This window comes from Archocentrus centrarchus, chromosome 19 (genome assembly GCF_007364275.1).
Source record: "Archocentrus centrarchus isolate MPI-CPG fArcCen1 chromosome 19, fArcCen1, whole genome shotgun sequence".
In the NCBI taxonomy this organism is placed as follows: domain Eukaryota; kingdom Metazoa; phylum Chordata; class Actinopteri; order Cichliformes; family Cichlidae; genus Archocentrus; species Archocentrus centrarchus.
Window position 1 is genome coordinate 23,261,130 of NC_044364.1, and position 26,485 is coordinate 23,287,614.

Below are 26,485 nucleotides of genomic sequence, written 5' to 3' on the forward strand. Positions count from 1 at the left end.
AAGACCAATGTCTAATAATAATAATAAATAATAATACATTTTATTTATAGGTGCCTTTCAGGGCACTAAAAGTGCCTTACAGGCAAAAAACAATCAAAGATGAAAACAGCAGAAGAGAAAGCACAATTACACAATAACCAAAAATTGAAGAAAAGCAAAACATTAGTTAAGACCAAGATAAAATCCTAGAACCCACCCAGTCACAGGCAAAAGCTTGTTTTAACAGATGGGTTTTTAGACGAGATTTAAAAAGAGATAAGCTGTTTATGACCTTTAAAGGTTGCGGTAGAGCGTTCCAGAGATGGGGTGCTATATGACAAAAGGCTCTAGACCCCATAGTTGCTAAACGGACAGAAGGTATAGTGAGGAGCAGTGACGAAGAAGAACGAAGTGGGCGTGAGGGAGTATAGTAATGGATTAGAGTCTATGTTTTAGAATAAAATTAAGCAACCTCTAGTGGTGGTACATGAAAAGGCATGTAAATAATGTGTTCAGGTTTCTCGTGCAAATCCTGAAAAAATATGTAAATATGAATTATGTATCATACACATGATTAAAAAATCATGTGTATGATGTGTATGACACATGATACACATACACTGGAGGCATTGCGGGCAACATGGAGCTCGGTATCTTGCCCAAGAACATTTTGACATGTGTATTGAAGTGACCAGGCCTTTCAGATTAGTGGCTGACCCACCCTTACTCCTGAGACACTGACATGCTAAAACACAAAACCAAAATGCAGACTCAAAGGTCACAGAGTGACGTACTGTAGCTTCAAGCAAATTTAAAAAATTGGTTTTAGAGGAGACAGGATGAGACAGTTTTGCACTTTCAGTGTGGTATGAAGAGGTCACACTACTTCTGGCAATATAAGAAAATAGTTAATGCAATAAACCATAAATGAATAAAAAAGGTGAATTAGTGTTACAGACTAGATGTATATGAATGAATAAATACATAATTCCTTTAACCAGTCACAATTACTCCAGTGGTGTCTTTAGCTATCCTAAAGAGTGTACAGTTACCTCTGCTTTCTATGTAACATTACTTTTGGAAACAGTTGGAAATTTTAAATTGTATCTTTATGCGCTTTGTTACTAGCAGCCTGTCAGAAAAATACATCATTTACTCCCATTTCTTTAGTTGACTGTACAAAAATACCAAAGATAAAAGTTTGACAGGCGTAAAATAGTATTTTTACACAAGTGAGAAGATTCCCAAAGACACTGTTAGCTGAACATTTGGCATATCTCCACATGGTGTGCTGTGTGTCCTTAAAACATTTCAGGAAACTGGACAAGTGGAGGTCAAAAGAAGTGCCAGGCCTAAAAGTTATCTACAGCAGATGAACAGTATTTGTCCTTATGACATAGGAAAAAAATCCTGACACAGGACCTGCATCTGGCCCTTCAGTTGAGCCATTTACTGTTCACTGAAGCCTCATCAGAAATGTTAGGGAACCAAGGAGAAAACAATTGTGTCAGATTACACAAAAACTGGGATGAAAATCAGTAGTAAAAGGTCTGATGGAATGACAATTCCAAATTTTTCAAATTTTGGTTCAAATTGTAATCAGTATGTACAGAAGAGTTCAGGAGAGAGGTACAACAGTGAGTCTCTGCATCTGTGAAACATGATGGAATCTCTGGCATGGTTTGTGGCTGCATTTCAGCCACTGGTGTTGGGGATCTTGTCAAAATAAAGGAATTATAAATGCAATAAAATACTGTCAGATTGTGATACACCTTGCAGTACCATCTGGAAAGCTTCTGACTGGCTTCATTTTTCAACATGACAGTGATTCCAAATACACTGTTAAAAGCATACCTAGATAAAAAAACAAACAAAAAACAAAAAAACACAATGATTATAGATTGCCCTCTCCAGAGCCCGGATCTCAACATTATTGAAGTAGTGTGGAATCATCTGAGCAGATAGAGCAGAACAAAAGGCAACCAACATCCAAAGAAGAGCTTTGAGAAGTCTGTCCTTTAAGAAGCCTGGAGAACTATTCCTGAAGGCTGCGTAAATAAATTACAAGAAAGCTGACTGACAGAGTTCAGGCAGCGTTAAATAATAAAGTTGGTCATATCAAATACAGACGTTTGAGCTCATTAGAATTACACAGACTCTGTTTTTGCCATATACTCATATATTTCTATGTATGTTTGATTTCAACAGATAACTGTTTCCTATTTTCCAAGTAAAATATAAACAAATGAAACTGAAGATTTTTGCACTGTGTACTCAGCCCTTATGGAAATATGTTAACACACTTATACCTCTCACTGGACCTGTTGCACCAATCACCACTTCTTCCACTCCCAGTTTTGACAGTGATGAGGTTACCCTATTGCTGTTACCCTACACAGTGTTCATTATACATTTAGGTGCACCAAGTCTGTCCAGCATCCTCCCATGCCACCTGACCTAAATCACCACCAGGTGGTGATCAGTTGACAGCTCAGTTCCTCTCTTCACCCGAGTGTCCAGAACATAAGACCGCAGATCTGATGATACGGTTAATAAAAGATTGATCATCGAACTGCAACCTAGGGTGTCCTGGTGCACATATGGACATCCTTACTGTATGTTCAAACATGGTGTTCGTTATGGACAAGCTTTGTTTGCACAGAGGTCCAATAACAAAACACCACTTGGGTTTTTTTTTTTTTTTTCTCAGCTCTCAGCGGAGACGGTCGCACTTTCCTTCTCTCCCCAGCCCTTCCTTTTTCCCCTGCTTTGCTGCTTGCTGCTTTAGAGCCTCTCTTCACACAACTTCCGAACTGGAATTTATAATTATGGATCTGGTCAGCTGGTCTCTCCATGCCATTGTTTTTGATCAATTTTTCACCATGAGGAGATTGGGGGAAGGAGAACCCTATTCCCTCTTATCAATTGACATTCCAGCTGGCTGCGTTATGGTTCCTGTGTGGTGTGGAAGATGACGTGCCTGGCCGTATTGTTAACGGAATACACACACATTTGGCTTATTGACACTGGGATTTCTCCGAATTGGACCGGGAGATACCTGGTTTGTCGTTGCAATTCAGGAAGTCTAGGCAGCTGTCTGGCCTTGGTAAGGCTGCTTATGACGGGAACGCGGGAAGGGTACAGACTCAAACTCAGACTCTGTATATCTGGAGCTGATTCTGAGGGGTAAGATCTTGGAGATGTATGTATCTGTTTCTGCACGGCGAAGGAACGAACCAAGAAGATTCGGATGAATTGGATTTTTCGCCACAGAGAGGTGCCAGTAAGACTGAAGGCTGTCAACAATTTAATCAGTACAGTCTGTACCAAAACAAGTCATAGAATCAGGAATTTGGCTCCCTGGCAGCCTTGGACTGCCGCCTATCAAATTGTCTCCGGGATGTTTGTAAACAGATGCTCTACGCCCCCGCCGTCCTGTCTTCTTCTGACCTGTGTTGGACTGATCTCCCTGACCTAGCTGCTGATGAACTCTACATCTTATCAGAACTGTTAGCTGAGGAGGGAGTTTGAATCAGCCCCACAGTAGCCCGACCCCGCCCCCCCCCACTCGCCTCCGCTGGCTCCCCTGTCCATCCCTCCCCACCCTAGTGCTCCCATGCTATATGTTTCTGCCCTGTCGCAGAGGTTTTTGTAACCTTATACTGTGTATGTGTGAATGTATACAAAGTATGAGATTATTTTTTCCTCACTGATCCTTATATGTTTTCACTATTGTTTCTGTCTTTTTAATGGCAGCGCCTCCAGAAGGGGGGCAGCATGGCCACAGTTCACCTATCTCCCCATGTTTGTTCTGTTTGTCTTCTTGGATGGGTGTTCTGTTAACTGTAATTTCCCCATTGTGGGATCAATAAAGTATCATCATCATCATCATCATCATCATCAAATAGGTAGGCCTTTCCTCCCAATCACGTGGCTCCAGGTCTCACTGTTGTTGCCCACACAGGCATTGAAGTAGGAAAAAGGAGTCGCGGATGGAGCATTTTCAAGCACCCCACACAGAAACTCCAATAAGGCTGGGTACTCTGAACTGTCATTCGGTCCATAAGCACGTAAGTGCAAACAACAGGACCTGTTCCCTGGCCCGAAGGCACAGGGAACCGTCAAGTTAACTGGCAGCACGGTGGTGTGGTGGTTAGCACTGTTGCCTCACAGGTTTGAATCCACCTCAGTTGGACCTTTCTGCGTGGAGTTTGCATGTTATCCCCGTGTTTGTGTGGGTTTTCTCTGGGTACTTCGGTTTCCTCCAACAGTCCAAAGACATGCACTTAGTGGGGTTAGGTTAATTGGTGATTCTAGGTGTGAGTGGTTGCTGCCCCCCACCGCCCATGTAACCCTGAAAAGGATAAATGGAAGAAAATGGATGGATGGAATAGCCTAGTTAACCAAACATGAATTAGCACAATTTGGTAAAGAAGAGTAAGGCTAGGCACCTCATCTGAGTGGAACTGCCACAAAGTGAAGAGGTAAAGAGGAGTAGGGGGGCCAGAGTGGGAATCACAACACAGCTGATAATTAGAGTAAAACATTAGTTAGCTGCATCCAAATGTGCTACATTACTTTGTAATGCATTATACCAATCCCACACTCCAAGCTAACAATACTGACCACAGTCTGCCTTCCATTTGGAAAGTGAAAAAACATAAAGAACATAGAACCGCTAAATGGACTGGTTCTTAAACACTTTGTAACGCTTTTCTTCTACTACTACTGTCTTTATTTGCTCTGCTTCACTTCACTTCATTTTGTTAATAATCTTTAATAATTATTTAATTGAAGTCTGCCTGAATATTCTTAGCTTTAAAGATGTATTGCCTTTGCAAAATAAATTGTGATGTCATATCCTTATTTTATTACATTTCCTAGATTTATTATGGTTTTATTACAACTTTAATACAAGAATACAAGAAACAAGTTTTTTTGTTCAGTCTACCATAGTCTAATTCAACAGTCCTGCATTAAACCTTTAACTGCCTTTTAGTATTCAGATTTTTGCTCAAAATACTGTAGAAACACTGCAAGCAAACTTTATGTTAATTTCAAAGACCTTAGTATTGTATATAGTTGAAATGTACTGTGCACTGAAATGTAAGCCAAGCCAATATTATTTAAGCTCGGCATTCGTGTCTGGGTATTTACAAATCAATACCTGATCGCTTGTGTAATCAAAGTAAAGCCATGCTCCACTTACCGGATTTTTACTGCACTAAAAATTTGAGTACATTAAAAAAAACAAAACAAATAAAAACAAAATGAATATATACAAAATAAAATACTATTCCATAAAAGTAAATACTTCCCAGACAGTGAGCTGCTTTGGTGGAGGTTTGCAGCCTTGGACTGCTTCTTGTTACTAATACAGTCAAGATGCCAATCAAATCAGCATTTTGGGGATCAACAGTAAATGGCTGATATTTATGCCAGTTCGTATCAACAGAGTTGGTATTAGAAACACTCAATATTATAAACAACAGCATTATACAAAACACTTAATCATTAATAAAAACATCTAAAATTATTGTCTGTGTAGGTTCTTAGTCATCCAGGTCATAGTAGTCTATAGCTTGAAAAAAGTTTGCCACTGTGAACAACAATCACTGAACAGGGGAGGTGGATTACGTCACCAACTTTCCCCTCTTACAGTCCGATCCTGAGCTCCCTTCCCAGACGTCTCAACCCCCATTCACACCTTTGTTCCAGTGACCTCCATAGGTCACATGAAAAAATGGAGCGAAGTCCTAAATTGGTTTCATCTGAAACCACTGATTGTAATGACCCACGCCTCCTTTCACACCTTGGCATATGTGATTATGCACATGAACAACAGAGGGTCATAACCACCTCCAGGGGACTACGCCCACTGGGGTTTAAATACCTGGGTCTCTCCACCATTTGGTTTGAGAACTGAAGAAGCCTTTGGGATGAGAGGTGAAACGTCTTCAGGAAACAAAAAGAATTCCAGTCACCTTTTTTCAAGCTCCAGAGACATCTAAAATTGTTCTTGGCATTTTATTTGTTTATATTTGTTGATACCACAAATGCTTATACAAAAATTTTTCTGTTTATTATTTCTGTGTAAAGCATATGAGACAATGTTGTTACCATGTTTTCTTGATGTTTTTCAGTTTTCAGTAATACTTGTACAAGTGAGATTTTCTTCACTATTCTTTTGCGCTGCCACCTGCTACTCAGCTGGCCCTGTGTACTTTAACAAAAGGCTAAAACTTTCTTTGTTGTTGCAGCTTACAGTTAGGTTTAGCTTAATGTAACCTTGAACGCTCACATTGTTGTGCTGCTATGGACACAGGCTGCTGGGGGAGCTCCCATGCTGCAATGGGCAACCTGCCTTTACTGTCCTCTGTTTCATTCTCTATTATTTACATGCCACTGTTGCAAGCCATTAACCTTGTGTCTTCTCTCTCTCTTAGTCTGCACTTCGTCTTCCCTCTCTACCTGCTTGTTTGAGCAGGTTTTCATGGCACCCCCCATGCCCCAAAAATTTGCAAATGCCTCTTGTGAATGTTGTCATCTCTTCTTCTTTGTTCCCTTTTCCTGGCCAAGTACTTACACATAGTGGATCATGGGATTGTTGGTGTTCTTTCACTAGTATTGTAGGTTCCTATATCTATTTCCTTGACTATCGTGAACTGGTGCTAGATAAATATCACTGAATTAAGTGAACTGCCAGCATGAGGCAGCTCTGTGATGCTGGGTGGTTGTTTCCGTGCAGAGTTTGTGTGGGTTTCCTCCAGGTTCTCCTGCTTCCTCACAGTCTGAAAACATGCATGCTAGATTGGTTGTTAATTCTAAATTAATCCATTGACGTAACAGTGTGTGATTGTCCATTTCTCTGCTCTTGCTTTCTGATGTACTGGTTATCTGTCCAGGTTGTACCCTGCTTTTCCCCTTGCGTCAGCAGAGATATGCTCTGCCAGGTGTCAGATACTCTGCTGGGATAATAAGCTTGCCAGAACAGGAGATAGAAACCACTGAGACCAAGACAGGAAAGCTCCTAACCACGCACAGAGGGTTTCACCCCAAATCCAGCATCCTGAGACTGTACGCTAAGTGGAGGGACGGAGGTCAGAACTAGTAAATGTCAGAACCACTATCCTGGATGAAACAACAAAGATGCATGAGTATATCAGGAAAATGGCCACAAAGGATCATGTGCTTAGTGAATACCTCAGGCACCAGAAACCCAAGAAAGAAGAGGAGAAACAACTGGAACCATCAGACAAGGACAGGCCCCTGCAGATAGAAGAAGTAGATGATATCAAAACATCTTACTAATGCCTGGACAAAGTTGCTCTGAAAGACAGCACAGAAACAAGCTCTAAGCAGAGATGCCCCTGAGACATTCCAGCACATAATGGCAGGGTGCAAGATGCTAGCAGGCAGGGCATACATGGAATGTCATAACAAAGTGACTGGTATAGTACACAGGAACATCTGTGCTGAGGATGACCTGGAAGTCCTGAGGTCAAACTGGGATACGCCCCATGGGGGTTGAGAATGACCGAGTTAAGATCCTGTGGGACTTCCAGATACAGACAGACAAACTTGTGATGGCTAACTAACTGGTTTTATATATATATATGTATAGGTGTGTCTTCTTTGTGAGGGGTGTGAGGCTTCACAACCTGCACAAATCTCTCTTTTGTGTTTTTGAATAATCATGTTTAGAACGGCCTTGACGGTAAGTTTCACAAAGTCTAGCACGACCGCGTGCATCTGAGACGTCTCCACAGGGAAGTTACGCCCTTCCACCAGATCGCAGATCTGTGACATTGCGAAATCCTCACACTGCAAACGCTGCAGGGACAAGCTTATCACTAAACTCCTGAACTCCTGCCCTCGTCCTACTGGTCATATGTAGGTACTGCAGCACAGGCGTGTTCTGAATCACGGTGACCGTAGGCCATTAGCGGCTACAGCCATCTCGGTCACGGTGTTCCATTACTAGCTAGCCTCTAACAAGTCACAACAAACAGTTGCCTCAAGGTGCTTTATTTTGTAAGGTAAAGACCATACAATAATCAGAGAAAACCCTACAAGCAAAATGATCCCCTATGAGCAAGCACTTGGTGACAGTGATGGGGGGTGAGGGGACAAAAGACATGCTGTGGAAGAGAGCCAGAGATTAACAACAGAGTGAAAGGAGGTGAATGAAAAAGAAATACTCGGTGCATCATGGGAACCCCCAACAGCCTACATGTAGGCCTATTTCAGTGTAACTAAGGGATGGTTCAGGGTCACCTGATCCAGCCCTAACTATAAGCTGGAAAAAAAGCCTAAGTTTTAAGCCTAATCTTAAAAATAGAGAGGGTGTCTGTCTCCTAAATCCAAACTGAGAGCTGATTCAAGATAAGATTCAATTCAATTCAATTTTATTTATATGGCGCCAAATCACAACAAACAGTCGCCCCAAGGGGCTTTGTATTGTGGGTAAAGACCCTACAATAATACAGAGAAAACCCAACAGTCAAAACGACCCCCTATGAGCAAGCACCCCTGAACCAGGCTCAGGGAGGGGCAGTCATCTGCCGCGACCGGTTGGGCTGAGGGGAGAGAAAAGACATGCTGTGGAAGAGAGCCAGAGATTAATATCAATTAATGATTAAATGCAAAGCGGAGTATAAACAAAGTAAATAAGGTGAATGAAAAGAAACAGTGCATTATGTGAACCCCCCATCAGACTAGGCCTATAGCAGCATAACTAAGGGGTGGTTCAGGGTCACCTGATCCAGCCCTAACTATAGGCTTGATCAAAAAGGAAAGTTTTAAGCCTAATCTTAAAAATAGAGAGGGTGTCTGTCTCCCGAATCCAAGCTGGGAGCTGGTTCCACAGAAGAGGGGCCTGAAAGCTGAAGGCTCTGCCTCCCATTCTACTCCTAAGTATCCTAGGAACCACAAGTAAGCCAGCAGTCTGAGAGCGAAGTGCTCTGTTGGGGTGATATGGTGCTATGAGGTCTTTGAGATAAGATGGGGCCTGATTATTCAAGACCTTGTATGTGAGGAGATGGATTTTAAATTCTATTCTAGATTTAACAGGGAGCCAATGAAGCCAATATGGGAGAAATCTGCTCTCTCTTTCTAGTCCCTGTCAGTACTCTAGCTGCAGCATTTTGGATCAGCTGAAGGCTTTTCAGGGAACTTTTAGGACAGCCTGATAATAATGAATTACAATAGTCCAGCCTAGAAGTAATAAATGCATGAATTAGCTTTTCAGCATCACTCTGAGAAAGGATGTTTCTAAATTTAGAAATATTGCGCAAATGCAAAAAATCGGTCCTACATATTTGTTTAATATGTGCATTGAAGGACATATCCTGGTCAAAAATGACTCCAAGATTTCTCAAAGTGTTACTGGAGGCCAAAGTAATGCCATCCAGGCCTTAATGTCTTTAAGACATTTCTACAGTTTAATTAATTGATGTGTGTCACCTGGCTTCATTGATAGGTAAAGCTGAGTATCATCTGCATAACAATGAAAACTGACGCAATGCTTTCTAATAATACTGCCTAAGGGAAGCATGTATAATGTAAATAGAATTGGTCCTAGCACAGAACCCTGTGGAACTCCATAATTAACCTTACTCTGTGAAGAAGACTCCCCATTTACATGAACAAATTGGAGTCTATTAGATAAATATGATTCAAACCACTGCAGCACAGTACCTTTAATATGCTCTAATCTCTGTAATGAAATGTTATGGTCAACAGTATCAAAAGCTGCACTGAGGTCCAGCAGGACAAGAACAGAGATGAGTCCACTGTCAGATGCTCTAAGAAGATCATTTGTAACCTTCACTAATGCTGTTTCTGTACTGTGATGAATTCTGAAACCTGACTGAAACTCTTCAAATAAACCGTTCCTCCGCAGATGATCAGTTAGCTGTTTTACAACTACTCTTTCAAGAATCTTTGAGAGAAAAGGAAGGTTGGAGATTGGCCTATAATTAGCTAAGAGAGCTGGGTCAAGTGATGGCTTTTTAAGTAGCGGATTAATTACAGCCACCTTGAAGGCCTGTGGTACGTAGCCAACTAATAAAGACTGATTGATCATTTTTAAGATAGAAGCATCAATAATTGGACAGACTTCTTTGAACAGTCTAGTAGGAATGGGATCTAACAAACATGTTGCTGGTTTGGAGGAAGTAACTATTGAAGTTAACTCTGAAAGATCAACTGGAGCGAAAGAGACTAAACAAATACCAGCAGTGCTGAAAGCAGCCGAACATGAAGAATAATCTTTGAGATGGTTATGAATAATTTTTTCTCTAATGTCTAAAATTTTATTTGTAATAGAATAGATAGAATAGAATAGAATAGAATAGAATAGAATGCCTTTATTGTCATTATACAGGATGTACAATGAGATTGGAGGGCCACTCCTGTTCAGTGCCATGTAACAGAAAATCAAACTCTCTAAATAAAAATAAAAATATTACAAAAATATTATAATCTAGTATAATCAATATGATCAAGAGATATACAGAAAATAAACAATGTGTAAAATATACAAAAAATAGAATGTATAAAAATATATACATACATACCTACAAGACTTGTAAAGAAATCCATGAAGTCACTACTAGTTAAAGTGAAAGGAATACTGGGCTCTACAGAGCTCTGACTCTTTGTCAGCCTGGCTACAGTGCTGAAAAGAAACCTGGGGTTGTTCTTATTTTCTTCAATTAATGATGAATAGTAAGATGTCCTAGCTTTACGGAGGGCTTTTTTTATAGAGCAACAAACTCTTTTTCCAGGCTAAATGAGCATCTTCTAATTTAGTGAGACGCCATTCCCTCTTCAGCTTTCGGGTTATCTGCTTTAAGCTGTGCGTTTGTGAATTATACCATGGAGTCAGGCACTTCTGATTTGAAGCTTTCCTTTTCAGAGGAACCACAGTATCCAAAGTCGTACGCAGTGAGGATGTAAAACTATTGACAAGCTAATCGACCTCACTGGGAGCAGAGTTTAGGTAGCTGCTCTGTACTGTGTTGGCACATGGCACTGAAGAGCATAACAATGAAGGAATTAGATCCTTAAACTTAGTTACAGCACTTTCAGAAAGACTTCTACTGTAATAAAACTTATTCCCCACTGCTGTGTAATCCATTAAAGTAAATGTAAATGTTACTAAGAAATGATCAGACAGGAGGGGGCTTTCAGGGAATACTGTTAAGTCTTCAGTTTCTATGCCATATGTTAGGACAAGATCCAGAGTATGATTAAAGTGGTGGGTGGGCTCCTTTACATTTTGAGAGAAGCCAATTGAATCTAACAATAGATTAAATGCAGTGTTGAGGCTGTCATTCTCAGCATCTACATGGATGTTAAAATCATCCACTATAATTATTTTATCTGAACTGAGCACTAAATCAGATAAAAAGTCTGAGAAATCAGACAGAAACTCTGAGTAAGGACCAGGTGGACGATAGATAATAACAAATAAAGTCAGGCGTTCAAAAGAATTAAAGCTTTGTCTGGGTCTTTGATTAATTAATAAGCTGGAATTGAAGATTGCAGCTAATCCTCCTCCTCGACCTGTGCTTCGAGCATTCTGACAGTTACTGTAACTCGGGGCTGTTGATTCATTTAAACTAACATATTCATCCTGCTGTAACCAAGTTTCTGTAAGGCAGAATGAATCAATATGTTGATCAATTATTAAGTCATTTACTAATAGGGACTTGGAAGAGAGAGACCTAATGTTTAATAAGCCACATTTAATTGTTTTATTTTTTGGTGAAGAAAGAAATCCGAAGGAAGAGCTCACAGACGCTGAGTGAAAATTACAAGGTCAGAAATGACAGAGCAGGGGAAGAGGGACCTGAAAGCTGAAGGCTCTGCCTCCCATTCTACTTTTAAATACCCTAGGTACCACAAGTAAGCCAGCAATCTGAGAGTGAACAGCCATAAAATGTAAAAGGCTTTGAGCTTACCTCGTTTTATTAAAACCTAAAATCAAAAATGCTTTGAAAAAATCATCTACAAGTGTGTGTATTGCCCCAAACAAGTTGGTCTCCTTCTTTTAAACCTTTAATTCCTGCTTTATTTCTAACATCTCTCTAAAAAAAATTCACAAGTATTTAACTGTCTTAGCAAGTTTATTAATTTGAGATTTAACATAAGAGTATTTTTTTTGGTGTGCATACTAACATATCTCTCTGTGATGCTCTGTGGTCTGATCTGAGTACAGTTTTAGGGATAGACCACCAGTGAAGCAGCTGCCTAATATTATCAGTTGAATTCAATTAATATAATCTCATTTCTTTTAAGTGCTGTTCCTCTAATTAAGTATGGAGAGACACAGGGCACAGACCACCCACTGGTTAACAAAGCATGACAGAGTGTGTCTGTTTCTGTCGGTGTGTAAGTTTGCATGTGAGCAGTACAAAGATTCTGAAGCAAATGCAGTCAGTGTAACTATGTGTGTTTTTTTAATCCAAGTGTGTGCAAGCCTCTGTGTATTGCTTGTTCACAATCAGACACATTCACACACATTAACAGGACTGGTAAAGATGAAGAAATATCTCGAGGCTGGTATAATTAGGGCCACTTCAATTGGAGTCTGATACTTCATTATACACCTGCCAACAACACCAGCGATTGATAGCCATATTTTCCTTCTCCATTTCGTTTTCTCGCTCATTAATGGTGTGGAATTAATGAAAATGGCTCTGAGTGGCCTCATTCACCATTGGCGAACAGCATTTCCACTGCATAATGTGCCTGTGAGCTGTGTGACTGAGTCTGTGAGTCCGTGTTTGTGAACTTTTCACCCGAGGGGTCTTTATCACACTTATTATTTTTTATGATAAAGGGGGCTTTGCTACATATAGGGTACTGTCACACAAACACATGCAATGAGTTTTCACACATGCACAAGTTGCTTGCTCAACCAACACACGATAAGATGTGGAGGCAAGGCAGGATTTTGTATTCTTGTGTGACATGCTTTGTACATTTATTTTTACTCCCCCATGCAACACCTAGAAATATTGATAATTTACAGTGAATTAAATTCACCATGTAGTAACCACTACTCCATGTCCGCAGTGTGGCATAGCAGTAAAACTGACTGATACAATTTCATACTATGAACAGTTCCCGAATCACACACCCTCAAAGTAAATAGGGGTGACTCAAATAATTGGAGTTCTGTGGTCTCAAATTATTTTTTGCAGCAGATCTGAGTGCTCATATCTTCATAAATACAGGAGATTTTCGAGGCTGAAAAGCTTAAAACTTGAAACATTAATAGAGATTAAACTGGTGCCGTATACCTGCTGAAACAGTAATATATTCCATAATGTTGCTGCTCCAATTGGTTATAGAATAGGTTGTGTTGCTGGGTTGTCTACCAATTGGATGGTCAGTGCATCAATCTCCACCTTCTGCAGTCCATGTGTTGAAGTTTCCTTGGGAGTGTGAATATGTGTGTGACTGCTTGCGTATAGATAACAGCACTGTATGTATGTGTGTGTGATTGGGTGAATGAGACGTGTAGTAAGCATATTAAGTTGACTGTTGTGATTTGGCACTATATAAATAAAATAAAAATTGAATTGAATAGTAGAAAATTGAGTAGAAATGTATTTCTCCATAAGAAACACCATGTTTGAACATAAGGATACCCATAAGTGCAGGTGGTACCAGGCCACCCTACTGCACCGACTGATCACCACCTGGTGGTGAGTTGGATCAAGTGGCATGGGCAGATGCTGGACAAACCTGGCACACCCCAGTCCGTGAGATCATCAACTTATACCTCCGGCAGAGCTTTGACTGCGTTCCAGGGGAGTTTGAGGACATTGAATCCAAATGGACCATGTTCCACACCTCCATTGTTGTGGCTGCTGTACAGAGCTGCCGCTGCCAGGTTTTAAAGGCTGTGGTGGTGGTAATGCCCGAAACAGATGGTGGATGCTTTAGGTGAAGGCAGCCATCAAGTTGAAGGAGTCCTATCGGGGTTGGTTAGTCTGGGAGACTCTGGAGGCAGCTGGTGGTACCTGTGGCTGAAGCAAAAACTCAGGGGCGGGGGGAGTTTGGTGAGGCCATGGAAAAAACTTATGGTACTGCCTTGAAGTGATTTTGGTTATCTGTCAGATGATTCAGGAGGGGAAAACGGTGCTCTGCTCACACGATGTATAGTGTGGGTGGGGTGCAGCTGACTCCAACTGAGGATATAGCCAGAAGGTGGAAGGAAAACTCAGAGGACTGCCTTAATCTCACTGACACGCCTTCTGGTGACAAAGGGGATGACTCGCCCATCGCTGGGGTTGAGGTCATTGAAGTAGTTAAACAACTCCTTGGTGGCAGAGCACCTGGGGTGGGTGAGATGTGCCCTGAGTTCCCGAAGCCTCTGGATGTTGTAGGGCTGTCTTGGTTGACACATCTCTGCAACGTAACATGGAGATCTAGGGCAATACCTCTGGATTGGCAGACTGCAGTTGTGGTTCCCATCTTCAAGAAGGGGGACCGGATGTTGAACTCCAACTACAGGGGGATGATATCCCTCCTCTATGGGAAAGTCTATGCCAGGGTGCTGTAAAGGAGAGTTCATCCATTAGTAGAACCTCAGCTTCAAGAGGAAGAATGGACCAGCTCTTTATTCGCTCAAGGATATTCGAGTGTGTGTGCGAGTTTACACATCCAGTCTACATGTGTTTTGTGGACTTGAAGAAGGCATTTGACCGTGTTCCTCGGGGTATCCTGTGGGGGCTCCTGTGGAAGTATGGGGTATCTGACCTGTTGTTAAAAGCCATTTAGTCCCTGTAGAACTGCAGCGAGCACTTGGTCCACATTGCTTGCAATAAGTTGGACTCATTTCTGGTGGGTGTTGGACTCCCACAGGGCTGGCCTTTGTCACTGATTCTATTTACAATTTTTATGGACAGAATTTCTAATTATAGTCAAGTGGAAGAAGGCTTCTGTCTCGGTGGCCTCAGAATCTCATCTCTGCTTTTTGTAGATGATGTGGTCCTGTTGGCTTCATCAGATGGTGGCCTCCAGCTCACACTGGAGTGGTTTGCAGCTCAGTGTGAAGCAGTGGGTATGAGAAACTCTAAGTCTGAGGCCATGGTCCTCAGCTGGAAAAGGGTGGAGTGCCTATTCCGGGTCAGGGATGAGCTGCTGCCCCAAGTAGAGGAGTTTAAGCATCACAGGGTCTTGTTCACAGGTGAGGAAAGAGGGGAGCTGAAGATTGACAGATGGATTGGGGTTGCAGCTGCATGGATACTGTACAGGTCCATCATGGTGAAGAGAGAGATGAGCACAAAAGTGGAGCTGTTGATTTACAGGTCAATCTATGTTCCCACCCTCACCTATAGTCACAAACTTTGGGTAGTGACTGAAAGAACGACGTCATGGACACAAGCGGCAGAAATTGGCATCCTCTGAGGGGTGGCTGACCCGTCCTCCTCTACTCCTCCACATCGAAAAAGCCAGCTGGGGTACTTGGGGACTCTGAATAGGATGCCTCCTGGGAGCCTTAGGATGAGGCGTTCCAGTCATGACCTACCGAGAGGAGGTCCTGGGGCAGACCCAGGACACTGGAGAGATTATATATCTTGGCTGGGTGAAAGGAGTCCTACCAGAGTAAAATGGTAAATGGACTAGTTCTTATATAGCGCTTTTCTACTCAGTCTGAGCACTCAAAGCGCTTATAAAACACGTTTTTTTTTACATTTACCCATGCACTCCCATTCATACAAGCACTTCCATGTTGACTAAGCTAAGTGCTTTTAATTAACTAACATTCACACACATTCATACTCCGACGGGACGGTCGGAGAGCAACTTGGGGTTAAGTATCTTGCCCAAGGAGACATTGGCATGTAGCCTGGAGTAGCCAGGAACCGAACCACTGACCTTCCGATCAGTAGGTGACCTGCTCTCCCTACTGAGCTACAGCCACCCCAGTATGTATGATGGGACGTACTGTTTTCCATTCAAGGGCATGTAGCTAATTTCCCCCCACCATTCGGCAAGCAAGTTTAACCAATCATCTGTGTGGCATACAAGTTTCAGGGAGTTGGTGTGAGTTAATGTCCTGAATGCTATCTTGTTCTCCTAAGCAGGAGCATGTAAATTCTTGCACAGTCCTTTATGAAAGCTCTCCCCTCTCTCTAATATTATTGGAGAATATTCACTCAGTGCTTTTGGAATTCAGCCAGCTCTGCAATAACTATTCAGCCCTCTGGCACATTGAACATTTCTAGAATATCTGAGTCATACACTGGAGCACTCTGTACTTTAAGCATGCTTGTTTTTTTTCACAAGAACTTATCATTCCTTTTTGTTAATGTCAGTGTTAGGAGGTCAGTCCAGACTGAAATATCCAACAGTTTCTGAATGGAGTACCATCTTTTACAGAAATTCATATTCACCAAAGTTCACTTTTGTGTTCCTCTGTCTTTTCTTCAAGCACCACAATGGAATTAACATCTGTGGTTTGAGAGACATAGATATAGCAACCAGATTTATTTAACTAGAACCCAAACAGGATAAGCAGAAAAGAATGGATGGATGGATGGAGTTGGTACAGACATTCAATTTTCCTGAATGACAAATTTAAATGATGCCCAAATTGCTTGATATTCATGTCAAATTTTACATAATCAGTGTAATCGCTGAAATTTTATTTTTAGAAGCTTTTACCTAGAATTAGGGATGCACTGATTAGTGATTATGAAATTTTTATATTTTATATATTATATTAACAAAAGAAGTTTCCAAATATAGGAAAGTTTTTCTCATCTCAACATCATCTTGTATTGCAAATAGCTATTGTCAATAACCAGTGCTGATATTGATATTTATCTTCCTTGCTGTATTTTTTGTGTGTTTTTTGTCAAAAGAAGGAAAGAGAAAGTAAAGAAAACAGAAATCATCATAAATCATTGAGACCTTTGTTATATTATCATTGAATAAGCAAAAATTCAACTATAGACATTTCTAAAAAAGGATGTAACTCAACAGCAGGCACAGCCATTGCCTAATGTCATTTTATTTGTCATTAGGCCAATACTGACAATTGGCCAGTAGATAGAAGCATGCATATCTACAACCAAATATCAATGCACAACTTGCCACATACTGCTGATTAGTCAGGACACCATAGTGTCACATTTTAATGTGTTGGATATCCCTTTGAATCATATTTCACTGTGTCCTGACCAAGACTCTGTATGTAATGACTTGGGAGTGTTACTGTTACTGTTTTACTGTTGGTTACCAAACACATAAAACAAAGCACTCTAGTCTGTGATCTTTAAAATATGCTTGAACACTTAAATCAATACAGTAGGTATGCTTCATGTGGTTGCAAAGAGGTGGTCTGTGCGGGTTTCAAGAGTCGGGGATTTATGGGTCATTTTCATGAGGCTGAAGTGCTGACTTGCCCTTTTACCTCTTAAAATCCTGCCCAACAATGACCAGCGGGCTTATCAGATTTTACTTACATGAAGAGACACACTGTTTTCTGAACTTACACCCTCACTACTCCTCTTGGTATATACACTTCTTGTGCAAAGTAAAAAACTTGCACTACTTATATATGCAGGTAAATGAAACAAAATGAAATATATACACACACAGAGTCAGGAATGCTATCAGCTGTGTACATTTAGGGCTGAACTTCACATCAAGACTGGTTTAAAAAAAATAATCTGACCTCTGACCCTGTGATCCAAGTCCCTATTGTACCTTGTCACCAAACTGCTGCTAACAAGATGTCTTGTCTGGATAACCTTTAACCATACACCTATGTGGCTGCTTTGAGAGCTTTAACTAAAATGACACCTGAAACCCTGAGTGTGTTAAACTATTAACCTCTCTTTTCATGTTCCTCTTAGAACCACCTCTCCTCTCTCCATGTTCTTTGTCTCTTTGCCATGTCTATTGTTTCTTAGATACCTACAGACACCTTCTCTAGTATAATTTTAAGCTAACAAATTTTCCAGTGAATGATCCTACTGGCAAGATAAACGTGCATTTAAATAACAGTAAAGATTACAACAGAATGTTGACATAATCAAAATAGAATGTATCCACTGTGCAATGCAGAACTTTTAAAGAAAACTTTGAAACCATATATTATAATAGATGACAAAATACAATTGTTTTGGTTCTAATTTTCAGCTTTTTAAAAGTCTGATCTGACACTTCTGATTTGGGTTACTTCAGTTTTCTTCCTAAGAACTAAAGATGCTCATTTTAAGATTTTATTGTTTGTTTTCAAGTCACTCCATGGGCTGGTGCCTTCTTACATTTCTGATCCTTTAACTTTACACACTACCACTGGATCACTGAGGTCTGTCGAGCAGAATATTCTGAGGTTAAAACATAGCCATCAGGGCTTTATGGGAGCTGATGCTAAATTCTGGCACAAAATGTCTCTTCACATCAGGGTCTCCTGAGTAATAGAAATTTTTAAAACCAACATGAAAACCAGTCTTTATTCTTTTGCTTTTAAACCAAATTGATATCTGATTCAGTTTTACTTCTGTTGTTTTACTCATATATTTTCATAGTATGTTTTTATTTTATTTTATTTTATTTTTAACTGTACGGTCTAAATTTACCCATAAATAAACTGACTTGACTTTAACTGACATAATTACTATTATTAAATAAAATGTTTTGCATGACTGCATCGCTCTTTAATTATATCTACAAAAAATGTATCAGTATGTCGTTGGGTTCAGCTTTGTCATGCCCTTCAGACAATACATTCTGAGAGAAGCAAATGATATTGAAATTGGAGCTAAAAAAAAAAAAAAGAAGTCTTTAACTATGTTTAACCATAATTGCAATACAGATTGGCTGTGCAATTAAGCAGCAGATGCTATGCTGGCAGATTATGATCTTACTATTTCCCAGATTACTACATTAGTGTCAGCATTAGCATTATGAGAAAGCCAGACACAATCACAGCCAGTAACATATTACAATTTGTTAATGGAAGAAATAACTTTGCACAAATCAGTGTGCTGTGTGTCTATTGCCTTAAATATTTACATGGGGTGGGGAGTGGTGGCATGGTGGTTTGCACTGTTGCCTCACAGTGAGAAGGTCTGGGTTCGACTCCACCTTGGCCTGGGACTTTTCTGTGTGGAGTGTGCATGCTCTCCCTCTGCTGCCTCTTGCCCTATGATAGCTGGGAAAGGTTCCTAGAAGCTAGGAGAATAAACTAAATGTTGTCCACTGAACCATCCAAGGTGTAGCGGCAGGGGAACAAGGTCAAGTTTATTTATACAGCACATTTAAAACAACAAAGTTGACTAAAACAACAAAGTTGTCCAAAGTGCTGTACATTAAAAATATATAGACCCAAGAACTACACTTAAATCCAAAAAAACAATATGAGAACAGCACGAAGGCTGGAGATGAAGCAATGCTGGAGGCGCGTATGGGAACCACACCACAGCAGCCTCCATGAACTGGATCTGGTAAACATCACAGAGGCACAGATCCAAGAAAGAGTCTCAAATAGGAAGAGTTGAACACCCTGACATGAGTCACACCTACTGGCTAAAGAAGCTAACTGCACTCTGTGAGTGAGCGATGAACAATGAACGAGCTGCTAATGGATGAGACACACCCAGAATGGCCTGTACAAGATCAACAGGACCCTAAGAGCCTTCATCAGGATCATTGGGGATGTGGAGAACAACATTACAGGCAATTACTTCTTCATGTAGGGTTAGGCGGTTTTGGATAGCTTTTTTCCCTTAATAAATGAAATGATTTGAAAATGCATTTTTTATTTACACAACTTATCTTTGTCTAATGTTAAAATTTGTTTGATAAGCTGAACAATGTAAGTGTGAAAAATGTGCAAAAAAACAGAAAGAAGAAAGATTTATGTTCTTATTCAACAGTGTCTGAATAAAGACAGAAGACATGAAGGAAAAAGAGGAAAAACACAAATGGAAAGAAGATCAAGAATGAAAGTGAAGCAAGAAAGAAAAAAACAGAAAAAAAAACTAGGGCCCTCCATCCAATTACACTGTTCTTGTTTTATAAATTGGGACAAGGGTGAGAAAAGCTAATAAGAGGCAGAACACACTGTCTGACTGAGAGGCTTGTGCATGCGTGTATGTGAGTGTGTGTGTTTAAAGCAGGTAAAAGAATGACATTATGAATTCAGTTCTAACTTTGAAAGATGTAAAACATGCTCAGTGTGAACTTGGCCTCGGAGTATGGGCTTATCGAGGCTTAGGAAAGACATATTGGAGCTGGGGTGAGGATGTAAAAGGTGGAGATGGAACAAAAGACTAAGAGGAAAAAAAAAAAACAACACTTTTTTCAGCATCTGCAAGCTGTTCATTGGTAACACACAAGGCAAACGTGGAACATGCTGTAGCAAACCTTTCACTCAAATGTAAGTCACTAACTTTCTTAAATGATACCTTTCTTTATATTAATCTTTTTATAATAAAACTTAACAACTGATTCTTGAATACTAAAAAAGTCAAAAGCTACCAACCTCAAAATCAGGGTATAAACATCCAGTAATTAATACTATTTAAAAGGAGAGAACTATTTAAAAGGAGAGAAAGAGGAAATATTTGTTTGCTAGCACCATAATAATAAAGCAATGATTAAATTAATTAAAGACCACTTTCTTAGTTACTGATGTTTAGAAAGGTCAAGCTGTTTATGATAAACATCCAGCCACAATAAGGAGACCATAATCCTCATTGCAGATGCACTAAGGATATTGGGTGAAGGGCAAAGCTAGAAAAAAATAATAAATGTGACAAGAAATATATATATATATATATATATATTTTTTTTTTTACTTTATAGTGTGACTGCTCTGATAAAACTGACAGCATCTGTGTAACAGATAATTTCACTGTAAACTGTGACTCTCTGTGTGAGGTGATCCTGACAGATCCCATCTGTATTAAGACTAAATTATATTTATCAATAATTAATGAAGTTTTGGTTAGCATTGCAATACTCTGGCAACCGACCCCCACGACCCTGAATTGGATAAGTGGAAGAAGCTGGATGGATGGATGGATGATGTTAACCTAAGTTATAAAATGTTAATGTCAGCCCATTATGAGGTCTCCCTGTGGGAGAGTTCCTCTCACTCATGTTCCCAGATTCCAAGATCTTCCTAGGATCTTATAAGTCCAAAAGTCCAGTCAACAAGGTAAAAACACAAAATCCTCCATTGACAGTACCAGGATCTAGTGTCAGATGAGCAGAGCCAGGTACAGTCCAGACATCTAAGGCAGCGAGGCTAGAGACTGTGCATCCTTTCCCTGCTGCGTCCAGTCGCTGCTGGAACATGGGACCAAATCCATTTTCTCTGTTAGTTTTCCAGCCTGTCAAAACTGCTACAATAAGCTACTGTAAATATTGTTAGCACTGGCTAACACAATTAGAAAAAATACTGTGGAGTCTTTTGCAAAGGTCTAAATAATTCAGTTCAATTAACCCTGTAATATTAGAGAGACGGCACCAACACTCACACTCACCCTACAAGCAGCAGTCAGCCACAAGTGGAACAAAAAAATCCCTTTTAACAGGAAGTGCTCTCCAATCAGCCATCCGCAGCCCTGGTGGTGTTTGATGGTCTGAGAGCAGACTAAACATAAATATGAAAACATATTTCAGATGCATACTTTGATATGAGCTCCACCAGTATAAACACATGCCCCATTTTAGGATCATATTTCAAGGTATGTGGAAAACTAAAATTATTGAAAAAAAAATCAAGGAATAAAGTTGCATTTAAGAATCTGTATTTCTTACTGATGCTCATCAGGGAAGGATAAAGGGAGCAGCCTTTCCACAGATCTGAGCAGGATGCTTCTTTATTTTTATTTTATTTTATTATTATTTTTTTTTTTTTTACACTCACAACTTTAAGTCACACGACTCATAAATATGATTGGAAGCTACTCTGGATTCATATCATGCTGAGCATTTTTCTCAACTTTAATGTTGAGTTTTGATCCTGTTCTTTTTTTTTTAATTTCAGAAAAGTGGTGCTTCCCTCTCTTCTTTTTCTCATGTTTGTCTTGCATTAGTCAAATCCACTCCAGTGTGTTTCATTCATTGTGGAACTGCTGTAGTCTTTGTACCTGTACTTCTGTAGCCGAGGTTGCGACAGACTAAAAGCCTCAGCAGTGTGGAGGTAATATGTGGTCTAAAATTTAAGAGAAAAACAATTTTCTTCATTTTTTTATGTTTGTTTTTTGCCTGTTTGGTGGGCTCCCAACTGGCCTGTGCCAAGAATGTGTATTGGATAATCTGATGTACTCAATACTAAACTATCTGCAGAAAACCATCTACAGCAAATCAGTCTTTAGTCTGTCACTAGTTTTGCTCCAGGAAAAGTGCTTCTTCCTGTAAAGTCTGGCATCATATTTTTTTAATTTGCCTTTCTGAATGCCGTTTAATTTTTTTTTTTAGGGTTTTCTTTCTGCCTCTCTACCTCTTCTGTATCCCTCAGCTGTTGCTGAACTCATCAATTTCATGACTGCATTTTAGAGGTTCAGCAAAGAAGCGATGATTCAAACAGATTACATGTGAAAGTGAAGTGGTGCTCTGTGTATGTTTTTGTGTGTCAAGCTTCTGTGTGCTTAGAGGCTCATAAAAGTGGGAAAACTGCTGTGCTACAGGATATTGATGAGGCTTCTGAATTCAGTGGCTGAGAAGGAAAGATCAGAGTTTCCTGCAGTAACAACTGCTCGCTTCATTCTTACACATTAACCACGGAGAACAAGAGAACACACAAGTGAGGCTTCCCAAAAGCCACAGAGTGTTTGGGCTCGTGCTGCAAACTCCTGATCTTTTATACATTCATTCACTTTCTTAACATCACGCAGGGCGGCTGGAGCCTGTCTTAGCTGTCCTAAGGCTTGGACAAGTCACCAGTCCATCACAGGGCTACCACAGAGAGACAGACAAGCAATTATCCTCATATTCACACCTACGGCCAATTTAGAATCAAACATTAACCCAACATGTGTGTATTTGGACTGTGGGAGGGAGCCAGAGTACTCAGAGAGAACTCACACAGGCAGGGAGAGAACCTGTGAAATCCACACAGAAAGAACCCAGAGTCCTCTTGCTGTGAGGCTGCAGCGCTAACCACTGCCCCTCTGTGCAACTCTAATGATTTTTTTTTTTTTACAATGCAAATTTTGCAAATCAGAATCAACCCATTTTTGAGTTTGCTTGTTTAACCATGTTTAATATTAACTGTTTGATGTCCTTGTTTTATTTTCCAATAATCATCAGGTGCTTTATATGGCACTCACATGGAGTGTATTTATTAAGCTATGTAATATGGAAATAGGCATTTTTTTCTGAAAAGAAAAAGAGTCTGGATTGAAGTGAAATCATGGCTCTGCAATAACTGAGAGATGAGAAGCACGTAAAAAACTCATCACTTCTGCAATAAATAAACAAACATCATGAGCTTAAAAGGAGATAAATCATGTCATTTGTAATTAATACTTTTTTTGTGCACAATAAAAATCATACAGTCTACACTCTTCCATATTCTAGCACTTGAAATCCAAAGAGTAGAACACACAGACCGTTTTACTACTTGCAGCAATGCACACTGTATAAAATCGAGCAAACAGACACCAGAGGAAAGAGAAAAAAGAGCAGAGAATGAAATGGACAGTGAGCTGTTTATTTCTCTACATTCCTCAGTGTATTCCAACTAGTTGCAGTAGACAGGAAGTATTTAAGTATAGGTGTGCTTCGATAAAGATTCATAGCTCCTCACTCCAACCCCTTCCACCCTGGGGAGAGCAAAGGAGCTTGCACAAGCAAATTTAGCACATGGTATTGACTTAAGAGGACTGCATTTTCCAAGGCGATGCCTTGGAAAAAATCAGGAGAGAGACAAAGGAGGGAAAGGGAGGGTTGGGAGAGGAGCAAGGGAAGGGAAATCCAATATACATTGATGGAAGAGATAAATATATGGGGGGCATGCTTAGCTGCAGTCTGTTCATATGGATAGATACTAGAGGATGGGCAGCCAGATGAATCATCAATCAGAATCCTACTGAAGGTTTAAACACAGGGTCAGAGGCTTCACACACACACCACTTAGTCCGAAGTGGTGCTTGACCAATAAAATGTGTTCAGGGTTGATGCTGACAGCGACATTAACGGAATGACACATTCCAGAAAGGAAGTCCTGGCTAAACAGAATTTTCTGTCACTCAGTTTCTAAGAACCGTATAGCACACATGTGAGACATCAGGCACTAAACACAGTTTCTATGAGACCCCAGCTACATATCATATGCCGTGCATATAAAAAAGAAGATCTGACAACTGCGGCCGGCACAGAAAAAAAGATGAAACATTTAAAAGATGAAGCGTTAATACTGCCCAGTGTTACAGCAATGCTCACTGTGTGCGTGTCTCTTGTGTAAAAAGTTTTGCATAATTAGTGTGGTTCACTGCACTCTCACAAGGATTTTGAGGTTTTTACTGCACACAATGAAGCAAAAAGTAAGACACAAAAAAACACACACACAAAAAATGAAAATATACAATTTTGGTCTTGAAAGATAACATAAAGATGTAGAAACTGACGTCTGCTATTAGGCTTCAGAAGACAGCTCACATGCCAAATAATAACTTTAAGTAATGAAAGCGAATCTGAAGACTCAGAGATCATCCTGCCACTTTTTTCTTTTACCAGCACTTTTTTAGTCCATAGACAAAAAAATTTGACCTAAACCAAACATGCAAAAGAAAAAAAAAGCAAAAAAAAAAAAGCAAAATAGTGCAAGTTTGCATTATGTGACAGGGCCTTCCCATGTGTGTCATAAGCAATGAAAACAAATAAATGAACATACACACATATACACCATTAGCTTCTAACAGACTGCTTCCCTGAGGAGTCGTGCCATTTGTGTAGCCACATGAAACAAAGTGTGTGTGTTTGTTCATCCCAGCTGGTTCGTTCTTGGTGTGTATGAGTGTGTCTGCATGTTTGTGTGTGCTGCCAGCAGGCGGGTGGTCTGGGCTGCCCTGTAAAGGTGATGTGTGGTGACTATTTGGAGTCTGGACGTGGCAGGTTAGCTCACTGCAGCGTGCTCATATTTTATGTGGCAGCTCTCTCCAGTCTTATCATATTTTATACGGCCGCAATAACAAACTGTCTAGAGAAAAAGGGACCGCCTGCCACTGCACATGGTGCCAGTAGTAAAACCAGGCACATGCACAGACACACACACACACACACACATTCACAAACCCACAGAGGCATGGATTGTGCTAGCACGTAACATGGTAATGGATTGATGTGCTGTCAGTTGAGTACTTTTACAGTAAATAAACAGAGTGAAGCATGCAGAGTAATAACTGGAGAAAAGCGGCACAATTAATAGAAACACAACCATCTGAATGACAGGCATGCAGCCACTCTAAGAAGTGAGCCAGCAGTTATTCGGTTCTGTTGTCTAATTCAGTTCTGAGCCGACATCTGTCCCTGTCCTGCTGCCCACTGAAAACACACACACACACACACACACACACACACACACACACACACACACACACACACACACACACACACACACACACACACACACACACATAATAGTTTTGAGTTCATGTCCATGAATTCTTAGAGTATGTAGGCGTGATAGGCAAAGAAATGTAAGCAGTGAAGTGTGACGATGCAGCAACTGCTAATTAAAGTTTTTAAAGACTGACAACCTGCATTTGACAAATTTGTTGATTTTCCAGCTTTTTGGAGATGAGTATCAATAATAAGAACAGAGGATAAGTCTGATGGAAACAGAAACAATAAATGCAGAATAAAAAAATAAATGACCATAAAAATAAGAACATGTTGCTGGAAGAGAAGAAAAGAGCAGGCAAGGAGAATAGAAAGAAGATGCTTGAACAGCTGTGGGCTAAAAAGGGGGTGTGGTTGCTGATTGGTGGTGTAATGCATGCTGTCTTACCTGGGGCAGATAGAGAAAAGCAGGGGGGCACTGCAGAGAATGGGGCAACATCCCAGACCCGGACAGTAGCACACAGCCAGAGTTCGCCATAGAGCACAGCATGTGGAGACGGGACACCTTACTCATAGAGTCAGTTACACTTCTGTTTACCAATACTTCACTCTGACTGTTGTCACCCCTCTCAACCTCTCTTGACCACTCTCTCTGTCTTTACTTCCTGTCCCTCCCTTCTTGCTTCTTTACTTCTGTCAGAGGCAGCGTTGAGCAGTCAGAGTTAATACAGCTGATGCAGACAAGGGATGCCCATGCAGACACACACATATATATATACACTACACACACCACTGAGGTTGCCAGCACACACTCTTAGCAGCTGAAGCTCAGACGAATCGTGCGTGTGTAAGAATGTGTGCAGGAATGTGAGGCTTCTGTTCTTCTGTCTTCTGTTTACTTTGCGAGAGAGGTGCAGAAACCAAAGCATGCGAACGAGTATGGAGGGAGGGAGAG

At 40.4% G+C, this 26,485-nt stretch overlaps 1 protein-coding gene across 1 annotated transcript in view; it reads right to left on the minus strand.

Annotated features, from left to right (window-relative positions):
- The window catches only part of rbfox3a (RNA binding fox-1 homolog 3a), a 172,331-nt gene extending 146,227 nt beyond the window's left edge, over positions 1–26,104 (minus strand). The window contains exon 1 of the mRNA XM_030755383.1: positions 25,979–26,104. Coding sequence (XP_030611243.1) covers positions 25,979–26,104 — 126 coding nt within the window. The remainder of the gene's footprint in view (positions 1–25,978) is intronic.
- Between the last annotated feature and the right edge of the window lie 381 nt (positions 26,105–26,485).